At 40.1% G+C, this 15,876-nt stretch overlaps 1 protein-coding gene across 3 annotated transcripts in view; it reads right to left on the minus strand.

The window, feature by feature from the left end:
* Positions 1-15,876, minus strand: part of MAN1A2 (mannosidase alpha class 1A member 2) — a 145,109-nt gene that overhangs the window by 92,854 nt on the left and 36,379 nt on the right. For all 3 annotated transcript variants that reach the window (XR_008747709.1, XM_055807498.1, XM_055807497.1), the window contains exon 3: positions 6,930-7,026. Coding sequence is in view for 2 of the 3 variants with exons in the window: in XM_055807498.1 (XP_055663473.1) it covers positions 6,930-7,026 (97 nt within the window). In the remaining variant the exon portion in view is untranslated. The remainder of the gene's footprint in view (positions 1-6,929; positions 7,027-15,876) is intronic.

Below are 15,876 nucleotides of genomic sequence, written 5' to 3' on the forward strand. Positions count from 1 at the left end.
TCAATACTGCCACAGTGTAGTCCCTCACCATGGATTTGGTGAGGACACAGCTACACAGGCCTGTTCCAAAGCCAGTTTCATTTACCTTAAAATTGAATAGAACTTGAAATAAGAGATTTGGCTGAGATTTGCATCGTGAAATTTTCTCCGTTCACTAGTTGGTGTGAATGGATTTTCTTTCTCCTTTCATTTGCCACAGAAAAAGGCAATGATGGATAGATTACTTGTGCATGTACAGTTAAAAACTACTGCTCACCAAGTAGTTTTTTTTACATCAAAATGCCAAGTCAAGAACACTTATACCTCATATTCCTCTTTTGCATTCATTTATCCTCCATACCAATTCAGAGGCTGAAAACATGCACAGAAAAAGGATGTTGAACAGCAGGTGTTTCCCCTCCATCTTCGTTAGGGTTTTACAATGAGAAGATACCAGAAGTTTTTAGCTATATTTTCAGAAGGTCATTTCTCAGCCTTTACTTCAGGGTGTATCATCTAGTTTCTTCCCCACATTCGTCTCCATAATGTTTATAAATTTGCAGGTTATTTAGCAGCTAAAAAACCCAGAAAAGCAAAAGGTCCATGAAACCTGACAGCCTTGACACTCAATTATGTGAACTTCAAAAATAAATGACAACTAATCAGATGACAGCAGATATAATGTCAGAGCAGCTCAATAGCTGTTACAATGACAGATGACAAAAATGTCTAATAAACTAATGAATATTTCCCAAGGTGATTTAAAAAAATGATCTGTTAAAGTATTTTCTTGTAGTGCTTACAAGAAATATTCCACCTCTTGTTTGCTAGACCACAAACTGGATTAAAAAAATAAAATTGCATTATGCTCCCAAGCTATTCGGTACTTGCCAAAGGTATTGGAAAAACAGATTCCTTTGCCTGACTCTGCTCCTTCTTGCAACAGCCTCATGCCCTTGCAGTCTGACAAATGCGTTTGTTCCAGGGGGCTTGGGAGCATCGCTGCTCCTGCTCTCCGGCTCAGCGGAGAAATGCACTGTCAGATCCCCATTGCTTAGCAACACAAAGATCTGCGGCAAGAGCATCCCACGCTGCGGCAGTGGGCAGCTGACAGCTGGCTCAGCAACTTTCTCCCAGGTCACGGGAGTTTATCAGCGGAACTGGCAGCAGAAGGCTGAGACAGGCTGTGCAGCGAGCCAGGCAACAGAACACACTCCACAAGGTGGCAGAAACCAAGTACCCCACTGGCAAGTTACAAAAATTTAGCTCACTAGCTGCCCCAGCCAAACCCTTGGACAAGTCTTGCTCGTTAACCAACATACATCTCAAAATTTAATTCTTCCATATGTACGAAGCAGCACCACGTTATGTTCATGACACAATGTGCCAGACAAAAATCCCTCATGAAAAGAGAGACCAGCTTTATTTGGTCATGTGTTAGGGAAGAGATACAGCACTGCATTGCAGCCTTCAGGCACTACTAGGTAATACAAATGCAACCACAATGTGACTTCACTCACAATTCTCTCTTCCTTCCAGAAGACGTTATCCCAAGACTGAACTGGCAGACATCTCCGATTAAACTGACCATCTGCATGGCATGTGAGATGAGGAGAGGCATGAAAGTGCTATTGATGCATGAGACAGCTCAAGTAGGACAAAATAAGTAATCATAATTTCATTAAGTCTTTGCGCATGGGAGTGGGCACGTCTGCATGCAAGCATCTATAACTTAAAAATACCACATCGTTACTACTTCGGAAAGACACTTTTCAAAACATATCTAGACATACATGAACAGATATACATGTGCATCATCAGATCATCTTCACATAATACAGCTCACCTCTAGATGGAACACGTCCAAATGCAAGGTTTAGAAATGCACTGCTAGTAATATGGGAAGCTTACAATTCTGCAAAAGTTTGTATCAGTGCTTTACGTACTCAGTGACTACCAAACTGCACATCTTCACTTTATTCTTAGTTAATATTACATAAAAAACCCGCCACACCACAGATTTCAGAACTCTCATTTCAGAAAGCATCAGGTATGATGACAGCACACTATTTCTAGTGCTAAGGAAAATGCTCTGAGTTGCCCAAGGACTGTGGTGGTTTTTTTTTTTAGTTTTTGAGGGTTTTTTTCCCCCGTTAAGAGTCATTCAAGTTCCCAAATAAGCACTGGTTTAGAAAAATAAAGATTGAAGACTGATACAAACCCATTAGTACAAACTGCTCAATTTAACTCACAGTAAAGCATCCTCAAAGCTTGTGCTATGCTAATTAGTTCATAAGATATTGAAGTTAAAGATGCCACAAATACACATAGTTTAAAGCTGACTCATATCTGGACTGAATAATTTTAATGATCTTTCCATAAGATGTTCACCTGGGGATCACCAGACAAGCGCTGTTTAAAGATGATTTGTCCCTTCATGTTTCAGATGGTTACTCTAATGAAATCTGATTGGATTTGCTTTTGAGGATCAAAGCAAGAGAATCCAACAATACCATCAACTACTCTGGTTTCTGCTAAACCCAGAAAAACCTTCTAAAGGAAGCGCAGTTTGTCATGCTTGCTCATTATCTTATACACATCATTTTCCATCAGCCTTTTTTCTCTTCCCCCTTTGTGTTCTAATGAGAACTTGACCCAGATTCCATGCAGCCCCACCTCTGCAATAACACCCTGCGGCTGCCATCAAATTATTCCAGCAATTTAAGCAACCAAACAAAAAAGTTAACTTTTTTATAGCTTAGCCACTACAACCACCAGCAGAGCTGCAAATAAAAATCTAAACTGAAGAGAGAAATTACCTCTCTTGCCTTTTATACTTTATCTTATAGGGTGAGAATGAATAAATCTTGAGATTACCAGCCCTTTCAAAAGCAGGCGACTTTTACAAAAATAGAGCAAGTTATCACCCTGTTTCACCAACACAGAACCTATAAAAGTTTGTTCCATATGTCACCTAAGTGTAAATATCACTTAAAAGGCCACCAATGCCCAGTGACCTCCCCAGGGCAGCACCCCGCCACCGATGCTGTGCCCCAGCTGCTGAAGAGGTACCAGTCCAGGGTTTAACTGCTGACTGACTATGCCTGATGGGCAACCTTTCTAACCGGCTCTCCTCTACAATTTACAGTCACCAGGTCAGACACCTCAAAAAAGACTGTCAAGAGTTTCCAGCTGCAGGTCAGCTAAAACAACCCCGGCAGGTTTTGTTAAAAAAGTCAAGTTAATAACTGGGGCAGCCCACAGATGCTCTTGCTGGTGTGCTTCAGTTGGGAACAGAGCATCTTGCTTTGAAGTTCATCACCTTTTTTTTTTTTTAATGACTTAAAACTAAGATTTATGGCAGCAGAGCAGGAAATCTCCTGTTCCCTTCTCTGATCCCAGGTTGAACCCTCCTAGATCTTGCAGTGATAGGAACACTGATGTTCCTCTTGGCACAGACATAGATATACACTGCTTCAGAGGGAAAGGGGAAGATTAATGGCTTATTTGCCTTCTAAATTGAATCGCCTTTACCTCGCTTGTGAGTTATCAGTAAACCTGATTTCCCAAAGATTCATGCGAAGGGTTGCGGTGCCAACCAGCGATACCATCTCGCTGAATCTCAGGCGTGTTGTAAATTGAAACAGATGGAATACAGCATTCTGCAGCAATGGCAGGGAAGGGCTTGGGTCAAATCATCATTGAGATTAATACTACAAACAGGTTTTGTTGAGCAGCTTTTCATTTAAAATAGCATCAGATTCCAGAAGAAATTATGTAATGCTTCAATAAAGGCAAATACCACTGGGAATGGTGTCATTACAGGTAACAGAAATTTGTAAAGTACTAGCAATAACAATACAAGCCCAGACTGTCCTCAGTACAAGGACCATTATTCTTCCCCCTTCCCATCAACCACCCACCAAACCAACAATAGCTGATTCTATGTTAGACTTGGTATATACTCCAGATGATCTGTTTCAGAAAGGTTTTCCTATGAAATAGCCTTGAACAGAGCAATCCTGACATGATTTGGCTAAAAATTAGATGGCACAAAACAGATTTTCAGAAGAGAAACAGGGAATTGGCTGCTAGAGTTAGCTGGAATAAGAGGATCAGAAACTTGAATGTGGAGGAAGCCTGCAATTTCTTTCAGACAGCAATGCCAAAACTCCAAAGAACAAGGATTCCAAGGAGAAAAAAGAAAGTAGAAGTCTTCCAGACTCATTAGGAAACATGTTAGAAGCAAGCAGAGGAGGAACAGAGAGAAAAGACTACAGTAAAATGATAATTCAAAATTGCTTCAAAATATTGTGTCAGTTGCATTAAAAACAAACATTAGAAAAATGTTTTCCTGCCATATAAAGACAAAACCTCACTTCACAGAGAGTCTAGGTTACAAACTAAGGCTAATCTAAAATTACAGTTGGCAAATTAAGCAACAGAATTGCATATAAATTCAACAGCAAAAACTACATGATCATACAGGTGAATATTAAAGATTTCCGCTGTCAGACCAAACTTCACCAGCTGGAAAAAAAATATCAAGGCAACCCATGTATTAGAGATAACACAGATCACCTAGATCACAGGAAGCTTCGGAAGAGATTCTTCTAGCAGAAATGAAAGCAGTGCTGGCATACAAGGTAGCAAAGAGAAATTATCTAAGAGTACTACACAATACTCTTTAAGAATCCAAGAAATCTCCTTCCATCTGCCACGGCAGAAGCCTGTTGCTCTGGCCCTCCCTGCAGCCCCACGCTCAGTACTGGCTGCATCTTAGACTCTTCCATTTCACTCTTCAAACTCCTCCAGACCAGATGCTTTTCTCTCCAGAGCATGCTAGCTTGCTCATCTCCCCCGCCAGACAACTCCCCCTGACCCAGTCATTTTCTATATAAAGGAATATAAAGAGGTAGAACAGTATCAGCTCTCACACCACCCCGAAGTGCCAGAAGGCAGGTCTCAGCGCATGAGCAGAAGCCGCCAACACCAGGCTCTGAGGGGTTTGCTTGCGGGAAAGGTGAACAGTGCTTACAGCAGACAGGACTAGCACAGCAGCTAGAATTAATTCTCCTATGGATTTAAATAGGCTTCTACACACTGCAGGTTTGGGGAGAAGGGTGTATTTGTGGGCAGTTTTTTGATTTGAAGTATTGCAGAAAATTAACTTGAAGGCTCTCCTTCCATCACTGGAAGCAGGGGCAAGAAGCAGCATGCCTAGTTAAAGTTCTTACTTCTCCATATCGAACACACATTTAAGGTTGTAATTCATTGTACAAATAAATCTGATGGAAAAACTGTTTAGGTGTAAAGAAAACCACTTGTTTATTTGGTAAGATATAAGACCAATTTCAAGATAAAAATGTATGGAGATTAGGGGATGGGACAGAGCAAAAATGAAAAATCCCTTGAAGTATTCCAATACTTTCGAAACAAGTCCTTTGACTCTTCTTTTGGAAGATTTCCTCTGGGAGTTTATTTCTTCCCTACGAACAGCAAAAGAAAAAGCTAACCACATTTTGATTTAAGTTTACATAATTTATTCTGGGTTCAGGCACTAAACACAGAAAATGATCCGTATGCAGTCCTAATCTGTATTTCCATCATCCACAAAAATTCAAGATTTAAAGCAAGATAAGCGAAACACACCAATTACAATGGGAACCAACCCCAAGGTCGTTAGGCAATTGCCTTACAATAAAAGCCAATAACATCTTGATTTCAGGCAAACTGTTATAAATAACCGATACTAACATAATTAAGGCATACACAGTATATTCACACTCACTCTTGGTGTAAAAAGCGGTTATGACAAATTTGTACCTCCTTCGGATACCAGAGCGGATGAATGCAGTATGAAACCCTGAAGAAAATTCAGAAAACCGTACCGGTCTTAGAGCAGCTCTCCTGTGCCCGTTTCAGAAATGAATGCATGAACTTGCTGGTTCAGCCACCCTAGGTGCTGTGCACCCTGGGCAGCACAGCCTTACTCACTACCATCAAGGCCATGTGTTTCGCTGTACCAGAGGATGAACCTACAGAACCTCCAGGGCTCAGTTCTCAACAGTTACAACCAGGTCTTTTCAACCATCAGTCCTACAGAACTGGGGACAAAAAAAAGGATTTTTCCCTGGTTCCAGTACCAATAAAATGCTTATCACTTTCCAATCACTCTTCTACTTATTTTGTGCCAGTGCAAGTACACCAAAAAAGCAGTGCTACTGCAGATCCCTGACATTTTAAGGAAGAAAAGTCATCTAGTCTGATCACACACACGCAACACAAAGCTATTTATTTTCTTGATCTTTACCTTCCTCATGTTTCATACTATTCTAAATGTCATTTGTAACACTCATTCACACTCCACTGCTCAAATGTTCACACTCCATCTCTCGAATTTCTTCAAAACTTACCCCTACCCTCAAACTTATGCATTTTGAATGTTTTTTTTTTTTTCTTTCATTCCAGTCTACAGGTTCAAGATCCATAAGCCACACATCAAGTAACAATGTCACTTCTCCTTAACTCAGATTTTTTTTTTAAAGGCCACTTTAGATTTCACCATGGTACCAGCAGTTTTTCAGCATGTTGCATGTACATTTTATCTTGTATCACATTCTCATGGAACTAACCACAAAGGTCTGGACAAGATGTGATTGGTTTTTTAAAAAGACAAATTGCTATTTCATTACAATGCAGTAATGATATTTTGGGGTGCAACTTCTATTTCTATGTGTGTGTACACAAGCAGCTTGGCTTTTGCAACAATAAGAACATATTGCTTCCCAAAAGATAGTTTAGTAAAGCAATTCACTGAAGTACAATTGAAATAATCCATACCCTTCTGTCATCTACACTTTAAAATCTGCTAGTAGGTTTGGGTAGACTTTCAAAGAGGACAGCATGGACAGAAATATTGAAAAAACCAATCAGAAAACATAGCCTACCAAATATGTTGGTGGAATGTCCTTTCCGGGCAATTGGTTTGAGCTCGTTATGTCCCCATCCATATTGCCTATAATTGTCCCAGGCATGCTTCATCATCTAAGAGAAGGAAAAAAATAGGATTTGATTACATTATAGAACTACTTTGTATGAATATTTTACTTCTTATTTGAGACTTCATCTTTCACAGTCATCCCAGCATACTGATAATTACTTTGCCACTATTTCTATCTGTTACAGAAATCAGACTGTACAGCATGAATAAATTTGGAAACAACTCCAAGTCTATTTGACTTGAGCTATAAAGCCTGATGCTCTGCTGAGCTATAGAGCCTGATGCTCTGCATTACATCGTTTTCTTGTTCTTTCTTTCCCTTCAATACAGACACAGCCGTAAGGAATGCGTTTAAGCATAAGGAATTGGCGAAAAATACCAGCTAACATCTAAGAACCAAAAAAATTAAAAAATATCTACCAATATCTAAAGCATAAAAGGGATTTACAGTGGTGTATCCAAGTATGACTAAACAATTTTGCAAAAATCAATTTTTTTATTAGCAACACCTACTTGACAAAGATACACTGTCATACAGCTTCTATGAAAAGAAACATCAAGTTTTTCTTGTTAGAAAGCACAATGAACAAAGCAGTATAAAATTATTAATATTTGTTCCACAAAACATTCCCAGCTCTTTAATAAATGTTTCTACCACCTAGTAAGCAAAGTACATCAAAAAAACCCAAGGATCTTGTGGACCCACAAGTATTAGTTGTGCTCATCAGCCACTAAACAGTGCTTTTATGGATTTGCCAAAACTTTTCAAATTCCTTGCTTGTTGGTATAAAGCAGAAATTCAGCAGCTTCCAGACTGCATAGCAAATGCAATTAAAAAAATATAAAAATTAAATATTATTTAACTAAACAGATCAGAGCAAGTAACAGGAAGAAATCAGACTCCAAATGATACTGCCCCGACACAAGGTCAGGAACAGATCTGTTCTAAAACAACAGCCATGTGGCTGTATCCATAGCATTATACATATTTCATCTTTATAGTGCATCTTAAAAATGGTATTAAAATTTTGTTAATATAAACAAAATCCCCAAGAAAATGACAGGATGTAAAGCATGATCCCCACTAGTTTGAGAAATGCTCTCTGAAAGGAGAAACGATGCTAACGTAACTAACAGACCATTTCTGACCCTTTAAGAATCTGATTGTATCAGGGCAAGTAAAGTTTTCACTGCAATTTACAGGACTATATTTCTCTCATTTTAATCAGAGAGTCACTGTACTCCTAGACGATGGAAGGGAACAAGGAGGTGCTGGCTGGAGAGTGAGGTGCAGCCAGCTGCCCCACCAGCACGCACTCAGCTCTCTTCTCTTACCGGGCTCAGGACTTAGCGCAAGTCTGCCTCTGGTAATCCCAAATCTTTCAAACCGCATCTAAACGTGCAAAACAAAGTCCCTGTCTCCCTACAAGCAGCAGCAGATCCCTGTCCAACCGATGCAGCTGTAATGCCTTTGAACATAAGCTCCCTTCAAATTTCCTGCGGCTCCGTTAAGAGCCATGACAATATCCGGACAATAAACTTGACCTGCAACAAAGGTACATGCACAGGCCTGGAGCTGGGAAGGTGAGCTGGCATCCACCTAGGCACTGACGGCCCTCAGGATGCCACAGGTCCCACTTCTACCGCCTGGCATTCAAGGTCAGCTCACGTGTCACTTTTGGGTGTTTGCAGTAAAGGATTCTGACCCTGATTAGGCAATAAAACCCTATTGTTTCTTTCAGTATCATGAATCTGTGACGTAACAAAAAGAGGATGCTAATAATATTCATGATACTAGAAGAGGAGAGAAAAGCAATTTCATTAGTGTTCACAAATTCCTCAGTGTTTACAAGTCACTTAGTGAGCTGACCAATTAACAGCTCTTAGAACCTCTAGGTGACTCAGGTGAAGTGCTCCTCTCCTGACTGGTAAGAAAACTACAGCACAATAAACGCCATAAAAGCCTGATCACAGGCAGCACAGAAGTTCCTCTGAGATCTCCTACTAACAATACGCAGAATCAACCTACAACTTTTTATGCAAAGTTGCTCATTAACTTAAGATCAAGAGTTGTTTGTTAACTGAAGATCCTTGAATCCAGAACCACAGCATCATCCCGGTGGGAAGGGTGCCCAGGATGTCTCTAGGTCAGCCTCCTGCTGGGATCAGACCAGGCTTAACAGAAGGCTTTCTCCGCTCAGGTGGTCTCAAGGTTTCCTCCATCCCGAATGGGACAGTAAGCCTCCACAACGTGTCCTGCTCTAACTCGCAGCTTGCCAGTCCACCTTCAAGTCCTAAAAGTTGTACTTGGGAAAACACAGACCTGTAGTTTTGGATGGCACTAGAGGATGAAAATAAAGAATTACTGACCAGTGACCTCTGTGCGAGTTTGGTAGCAGACAGGTGTTTAAACAAGGTTACCATGACATGGCAGATCTAACAAACTTGCTTCCCCATAAGGGAAACAGGGCTTCTGAGACCTTTGGATACATCACATAAACATTTCATGAAGGAGAATCAAATGACCATTGACATTTTAGCTTTTTAAGAATCTCAAAGTGTAGGCAAATACCAGTACAGATCAAAACTAGCTAAGGCTAAAAGAACAACAATGACATTTTTCCTCACAGCAGAATGTTAATTGTGGAATATTTCACTGTCCCACTTTGCCGGGCTTCTGGGGGAGAAGGATTTTGTTACAGACTGTTTAGTTCTGAGGAACCCCAAGAAAATTATGGAAATTACAAAGGGATAAAACATCACAATGCAAGATGTTTCTATACCCCTATACCCATAAGACAGAATTTACCCTAAGATAAAATTTCATTAAGATAGAACTGTAAAGGAGTCAATTTCACTAGATTCATGAATTAATGCAGAAGTAACTCAAGAATACACTACCGAGAGCAGGAACTCCACTGAAGGCAGGTGACAGGTGCAGCTGACCGCATCGCCTAAGGTTCTGAGACAGGACACCACGGTTTTGAGGACACTAAGCCACGGTGATAAAGACGAACGTGTGTCTGTCCTGTCCCCTCACCTCCCCCAAACAGTGTACAAAGAGTAGGGTATTCTAACTCCCTGAGAATCTTTTGATTTTATTACACTAACTAGTTAACTGATTTTTTCCAGATGAACACTGACCGTCACTCTGGCACACAGCTCGCCACTCTCCTCTGCCGCCGAGCGAGCAGAGCTCTCGGTACCGCATTAGCAGGTAACGGCACATCACAGGCAAGTGAGAAACCCCACAGCTCTTGTAGGTGATATTAAGTTTTGTAAGGATGATATGCTAAAAGATCTTGTAACAACGTGGACATTTCTGTTACTGCCAGAAACTCGTAGCATGACACACTCTAGGTACATCATCTACACTATTGGGAGCAGTTGTGCACGCAGCAGCTTTTGAGATATGGAAGACAGATGCCTTTAACAGCTAAAAATTTAAGAGGATGCCACTTTGGCTCAGCAAATACAAGCCACATGAACTCCTGATCTGAAAAACACAAGATTATCTCTATGGTTATGCCAGACAGCATTTCCAGCTTTCACTACGTAAATGCTGTGGAATAGCTGCAAGTATAGATAGGCTTTTTTTCTTAACAAAAAAAAAAAAAAAAGCAGCACCACAAAAAAACCACCACCAAACACAACACACACACGAAAACCCACAACCATGGAAAAATCCCAAAAACTTGTCTCTTAGAGGAGAGGGAAGTCTCAGACAACGACTGGAACATCAGCATTAATGATAATAGAAAGACGGTAAAATATTTGCAAAAAAACCCCCACAAACCCCACCTGCCAATCCCTAAAGAACCCACTGACAGAGGCACCTTAAGCTCAGCAGAGTGGTAACAAGCAGCAGATCCAGGCGTGGATGAACAGTGTGAAAAAGGCGAGGTGTACATCTCCACAGCTGCAGCATGCACAGCTGGAGCCGTGTGCCCAGCCAGGGCCTGGTGCCTGACGGCGCGTCGTGTGAAGACCTTGCAGCCTGTCTGCCAGAGAGCCAACAGGTTTGGCGGTGGACTTTCTACTGATGCTATTAATGCCAGATTTTGCTTTTGAAGGCAAAAATCATTCATAGGGGATAGGTCCACTGAATACCAGTCTTGTAAATGTTAATTATGGGATGCACTATATACAACAGCCAGCAAGATGCTGTTGCATGTACAGCACGAAAATTCTACAAGATGATGAACCTGGACTCTGCTGCAAGAGAGCCTGAACGACAAGAAGCAGGGCACGTGAAAAACTGCTTTTGTAGGTACATCATTATTTAGATGCTTTTAATGACTTCAGAATATGTTTATGAGATCTGATCCTCTACAGTCACTGGGAAACCGGGTTTTCCTAAAGACAGAGCGGTAATGATCTCTTTTGACAGTAATCATAATTGTAACAGTGAAAGGATGTTACAGTGATTGAAAATATTTCTATAAAGGAGTTCTTATCACCACAGCAGCATGTTAGAAACAATAATTCAAACCACAGATTGGTTCAAAAGCCCCTTTCCACTCCTCAAAAAGGGCAGACACCTAGCAAATAGAAAATAAGAGCCCTGAGAAATAAGCAAAAGAAACAATTTACTGGCAAATTGCAGCATTTACTGGTTGTGCCTAGAAATGAGAAACCTATTGACTTCTTGCCATTCCATCAGGAACATGCATAATAGAGAGAACAAATAGGTTTTGCTTTCAAAGGACCATGTTCTGGTTAAGGGTACCATTTCAAGAGATTTACATAAACCACCTTCAAAATTCTATTTTAAAATTAACCAAAGACTTGCTAGACAAGATTACTGCTCAATCAGCAGATTAAAAATTAATAACTGCTTTCCTGCTGTCTGCAGAGAGTACTTTTTGGAGGTTAAAGAACTACCTTTTCCTTGTACAGATACTCAGATTTTTGAAGAAACTCAGCAAACTTATTCTTCCAGGAGCTACAAATCTCTGCCTAAAAAGAAATTATTTCAGGCATCAGTCTCTGCCTCCGCTGTGCGTTTCTGAACAGTGCCACTGAAGATGACTGGAACATGTCCCTAAGACACACTGAAATCTGGTAACAAATCCATTACTAGAACAGAACTAAAATGTTTATGAAATGTATGCGAGATGAGAAGATTGTCCTTTTTTGTTGGCATGGAATACTCGAAGTCTAAGACTCCTGATGGAACTAAGGGGAAAATACTTCAGACTGGTGAGAACTGGAACAGTAGATGTAAAAAGCCTAAACCTGGAGAGCTTGGAGCAGCGAACCAGCTGCTCAGATTCATACAAGAAAGCCAACTGCTTTTTTTCCCCCAAGATGATGAATCAGTGGTTTTGACCTTATGTATCCTCCTGGCTTCAGAAGAAACTGGTATTCACGGGTCTGACTAGTCCTGTGGTAGTCGGAAAATGAGAACCTTCCAGATCATTTTGAGGACTGCACCTCAGCCAGCAGAAAGCAGTTCCTTTCTTCCAGCTATCAATGGAACCTCCTTCATCGCCTTACCCCTGCTCCTCTGCCAGTTTTCCTGTATCCTTTTTGAAGCAGAGACTGTAACTATATGAAGCATGCAAGATGCAGAGGCACCTTAGTTCCACACACTTCCGTAAGAACCTTGCCTGTTTTGTTCTCCTTTCCTAAAATACTGAATATTTGCTCTGTCTGCTATTGAGCACTACAGTGACATTTCCAAGGAACTATCATAAACACAAGCTCTCATTCTCAAGTGATAATGTCACCTCACACTTTCTCATATTAAGCATAAAGTTGGTGCTGGAGGGGGAGAAATTCCAATATGCATCGTTTTACATTTAGCTGAGAAATAAAAGATAATCACTCAGTCCCATAAAATTTTTCTGCAATTCTTCAGCCTGGCCTGAAGTTTTGTACTCCAGATCTCTGTTGACGGCAAAATCAATCATATCACTACTCATCCATTTTCAAACTGTAAATGTTTTGGGTTTATAATTTAGAACACTGATCCCCAGCACATGTCTTCTGTGGCCTCCAGCACCATTTATTTGTACTCTCCACTTCCCACCATCTAACCAATTTCCCCCAGCAAAGCCACAATCCTCCGTCCCACAGCTGCTTGGTTCCACAGCTGTCAGTGATAAACCTTGCCAAAGATTTTTTTGTAAAGTTACATTTATAACCACGTCTCCCTTGTTCACATGCTTGTTGACTCTTTCAGGGATCTTCTACAGTTTTGTGCATCATGACATCACTAGAAATACACTGAGAAACCTTACATATCTGGGTGCTCAACAACTCTATTCCCTGTTCTGGTTTCTGTTAATCTGTAGTTGATTTGTCAGGCGTAGGGGTCTGCAGTTTTTTGATGTCCCCTTGAACCCCCTTCCATAACTGATGTCTTGTTAGTCACTTTTTAGTCCTCTGGTAACAAAGCAGAAAATAAGAATGGATGTCAGCAATGCAAATCAAAGATCCAAATCTCAGAGCAAACAGAGTCAGAGTAAACTATTGCACGCTGCGTGTATTACAGTGTTGTACACTGATATCTGTGTCTTAACAGAACACACCATAAAAGGTTACTCATCCACTCTAAGGTGTATCAATTACATCATTAATACCAATAATTCCGAGATGTAACATCATCAGGAAAACTATGTTAAAGAACACGCTTGGCATACATTCTGTGGAGCTGCTCTGGGAAACACAGGAGGGACTACAGGAGAAATTATGCAAAGTCAACTAACAAACAGTAGAAGTTTTACTATATTTAAAGAGGATGCTCCTGCTTTCCAGTCAGTCTCCATAGCTGCAAAACACACATTGTCACTTGTATAACAGATCTTGTTTAATTTAACATAGAGCTCTCTTCCATCTAGCCATAATTAATTATCTTTGCTACCAACGTTTCTGTAGTATGGCACAAATGGCACATAAAATAAAAAATAGTGGCATGGTCAATCAGATATCACGGAGCCTTTTCATTTACCCATTCTGAAGATAAGTAATTTTCCTGGGGTTTTGCTCATTTTTGTTTGGCTGATTGTATCAGGGAAGTGAAATATTTCCTTGTTATCTTGATTTTATTTTGCATTTATGAAATTTAAATACTGCAAATGTGCTAGTTTACTGTTGAAAGACAGGTTCTTCCCACAATAGTCTGGGAAAAAAAATCTTAAATAATGAAGACCTTGAACTTTTCACATGCTTCCAATAATGCACATAATTGGAGAATTTTGTAATTGCTACAACATGAATAAACTGATTCATTCTTTAAATATCCTCAAACACAAACTTTAATTCCTCATTAGTAGCACATTCTAAGTTACCAACCAAAGCAACCTGTCCAGGATGTGCAGCTGAAATACCGTACCATCCACACTAGGAGCCTTCTTTTCATCCTTCTGTTAGAGCAAAATAAATACACAAAGCTACAGAGCTTCTCCTAGGGAAAAATTAAAGATTCTCCAATGTAAAATGAGTTCTTTATACAATCATCCCAACATGCCGGGACACAACTTTGCGTAGAGCCATTCCTAACTTGCCTGTACTAGCCAAAGTGCTAACTGCACTATTTTCATTCTAATCTATCCACTGAAAATTAGTTTACTAACAGGCTTAATCAAAAAGAACCCATCCTTACTTTACGCAGATTTTACTCGTTCAGTAAAAATAAGATCAGCACTAAAAAAAGTGCAGGGAAACTAATTTAAAGCCAACTTAGATGTTCTCAACATGCTGAATTACATTTGAGAATCCAAGTAGTGCACAAACAAAAACACTTCACAAACTACGTGTATGTATACATATGTATAGACACAAACACATTTTCACATACACACATACAGATATGTAATACTCAGGGACACATACTCTGTACGTGTGTATATATATTTTATACAAACACACACACTGCAGGGAGTGTTGTCTTAAATACTGAAAAAGATATGTTGTAATACTTATCGTGCTTCTTTATCGGGATCAAAGCCAGGAGCAGCAAGCTACAAAATACAATGCAGAACTCTAACACAATAGGTATCTATTACTAAAAAATGATGTTCTAACCAACCAGAAGTCCAACTAAGTTTGACCAAGAACACAAAATGAGTATGAAGTGTCAGCAATAACAAGATCATTCTAAGTTCGCTTTAGATACTGAAAAAAAGAAAGTTCCCCAGTCACAGCAGGCAGCCTATTTGGCTAGATCAGAAACACTGCAATTACAAAAAAATAAATGAGATTAGCAGTGGAAGTTGTATAAATAGTAACTACGAAAACAGGAGTTATGCAGCATGAAAAGACCTCTACATTTCTTTCTTCTGTGCAGCTCTTTTCTCAAGGAGCACACAAAACAGAATTGAGGTAAAGAGACACTATTTTTAACCTGATTTCTTAAGAGAATAAGGTTTATGCAATCTTGCTGTCTCTATAGCTGTCATTTACCACATATGTTTGCAGTAGCCTTTTATATGTTCTCTCATTTCAAACCTGATTTTACAGACTTAGAGGAACCAGACACTTGAGAGCTCTACTTTTAATGGGGGGGGGGAAAGAAAAAAATATCTGTGGCTAGAGAAGGTAGACAGACACAAATTAATACCCCAACTGAGAGGAAGGCAGTTACAATCCAACCCTTTATTCATAGAGCCATATAGGTTAGAAAGACCTTTTATTCTGTCAGAGGGGCAGCTTTAAGCGTGCAGGTAGCTCTAAACCAGGCACAGAACACCTGCAATTCATGCTGTCAAAGGGAAGGTAAGAGGGTGTTCACAGCAATGTGTGCATGAGGAGCAGGGGGTGGTATAAAGGGATGTAGGTCAAAAATCCACGGGAAACTTAGTTTTACTGCTTCTGAAACTGCCTGTTACTTTTCAACATTAGCAGCCTCTTGAGCATCGTCCAGAGGCCATGATGAAAGCACATTTTAA

Source organism: Falco peregrinus, chromosome 6, assembly GCF_023634155.1.
Source record: "Falco peregrinus isolate bFalPer1 chromosome 6, bFalPer1.pri, whole genome shotgun sequence".
In the NCBI taxonomy this organism is placed as follows: domain Eukaryota; kingdom Metazoa; phylum Chordata; class Aves; order Falconiformes; family Falconidae; genus Falco; species Falco peregrinus.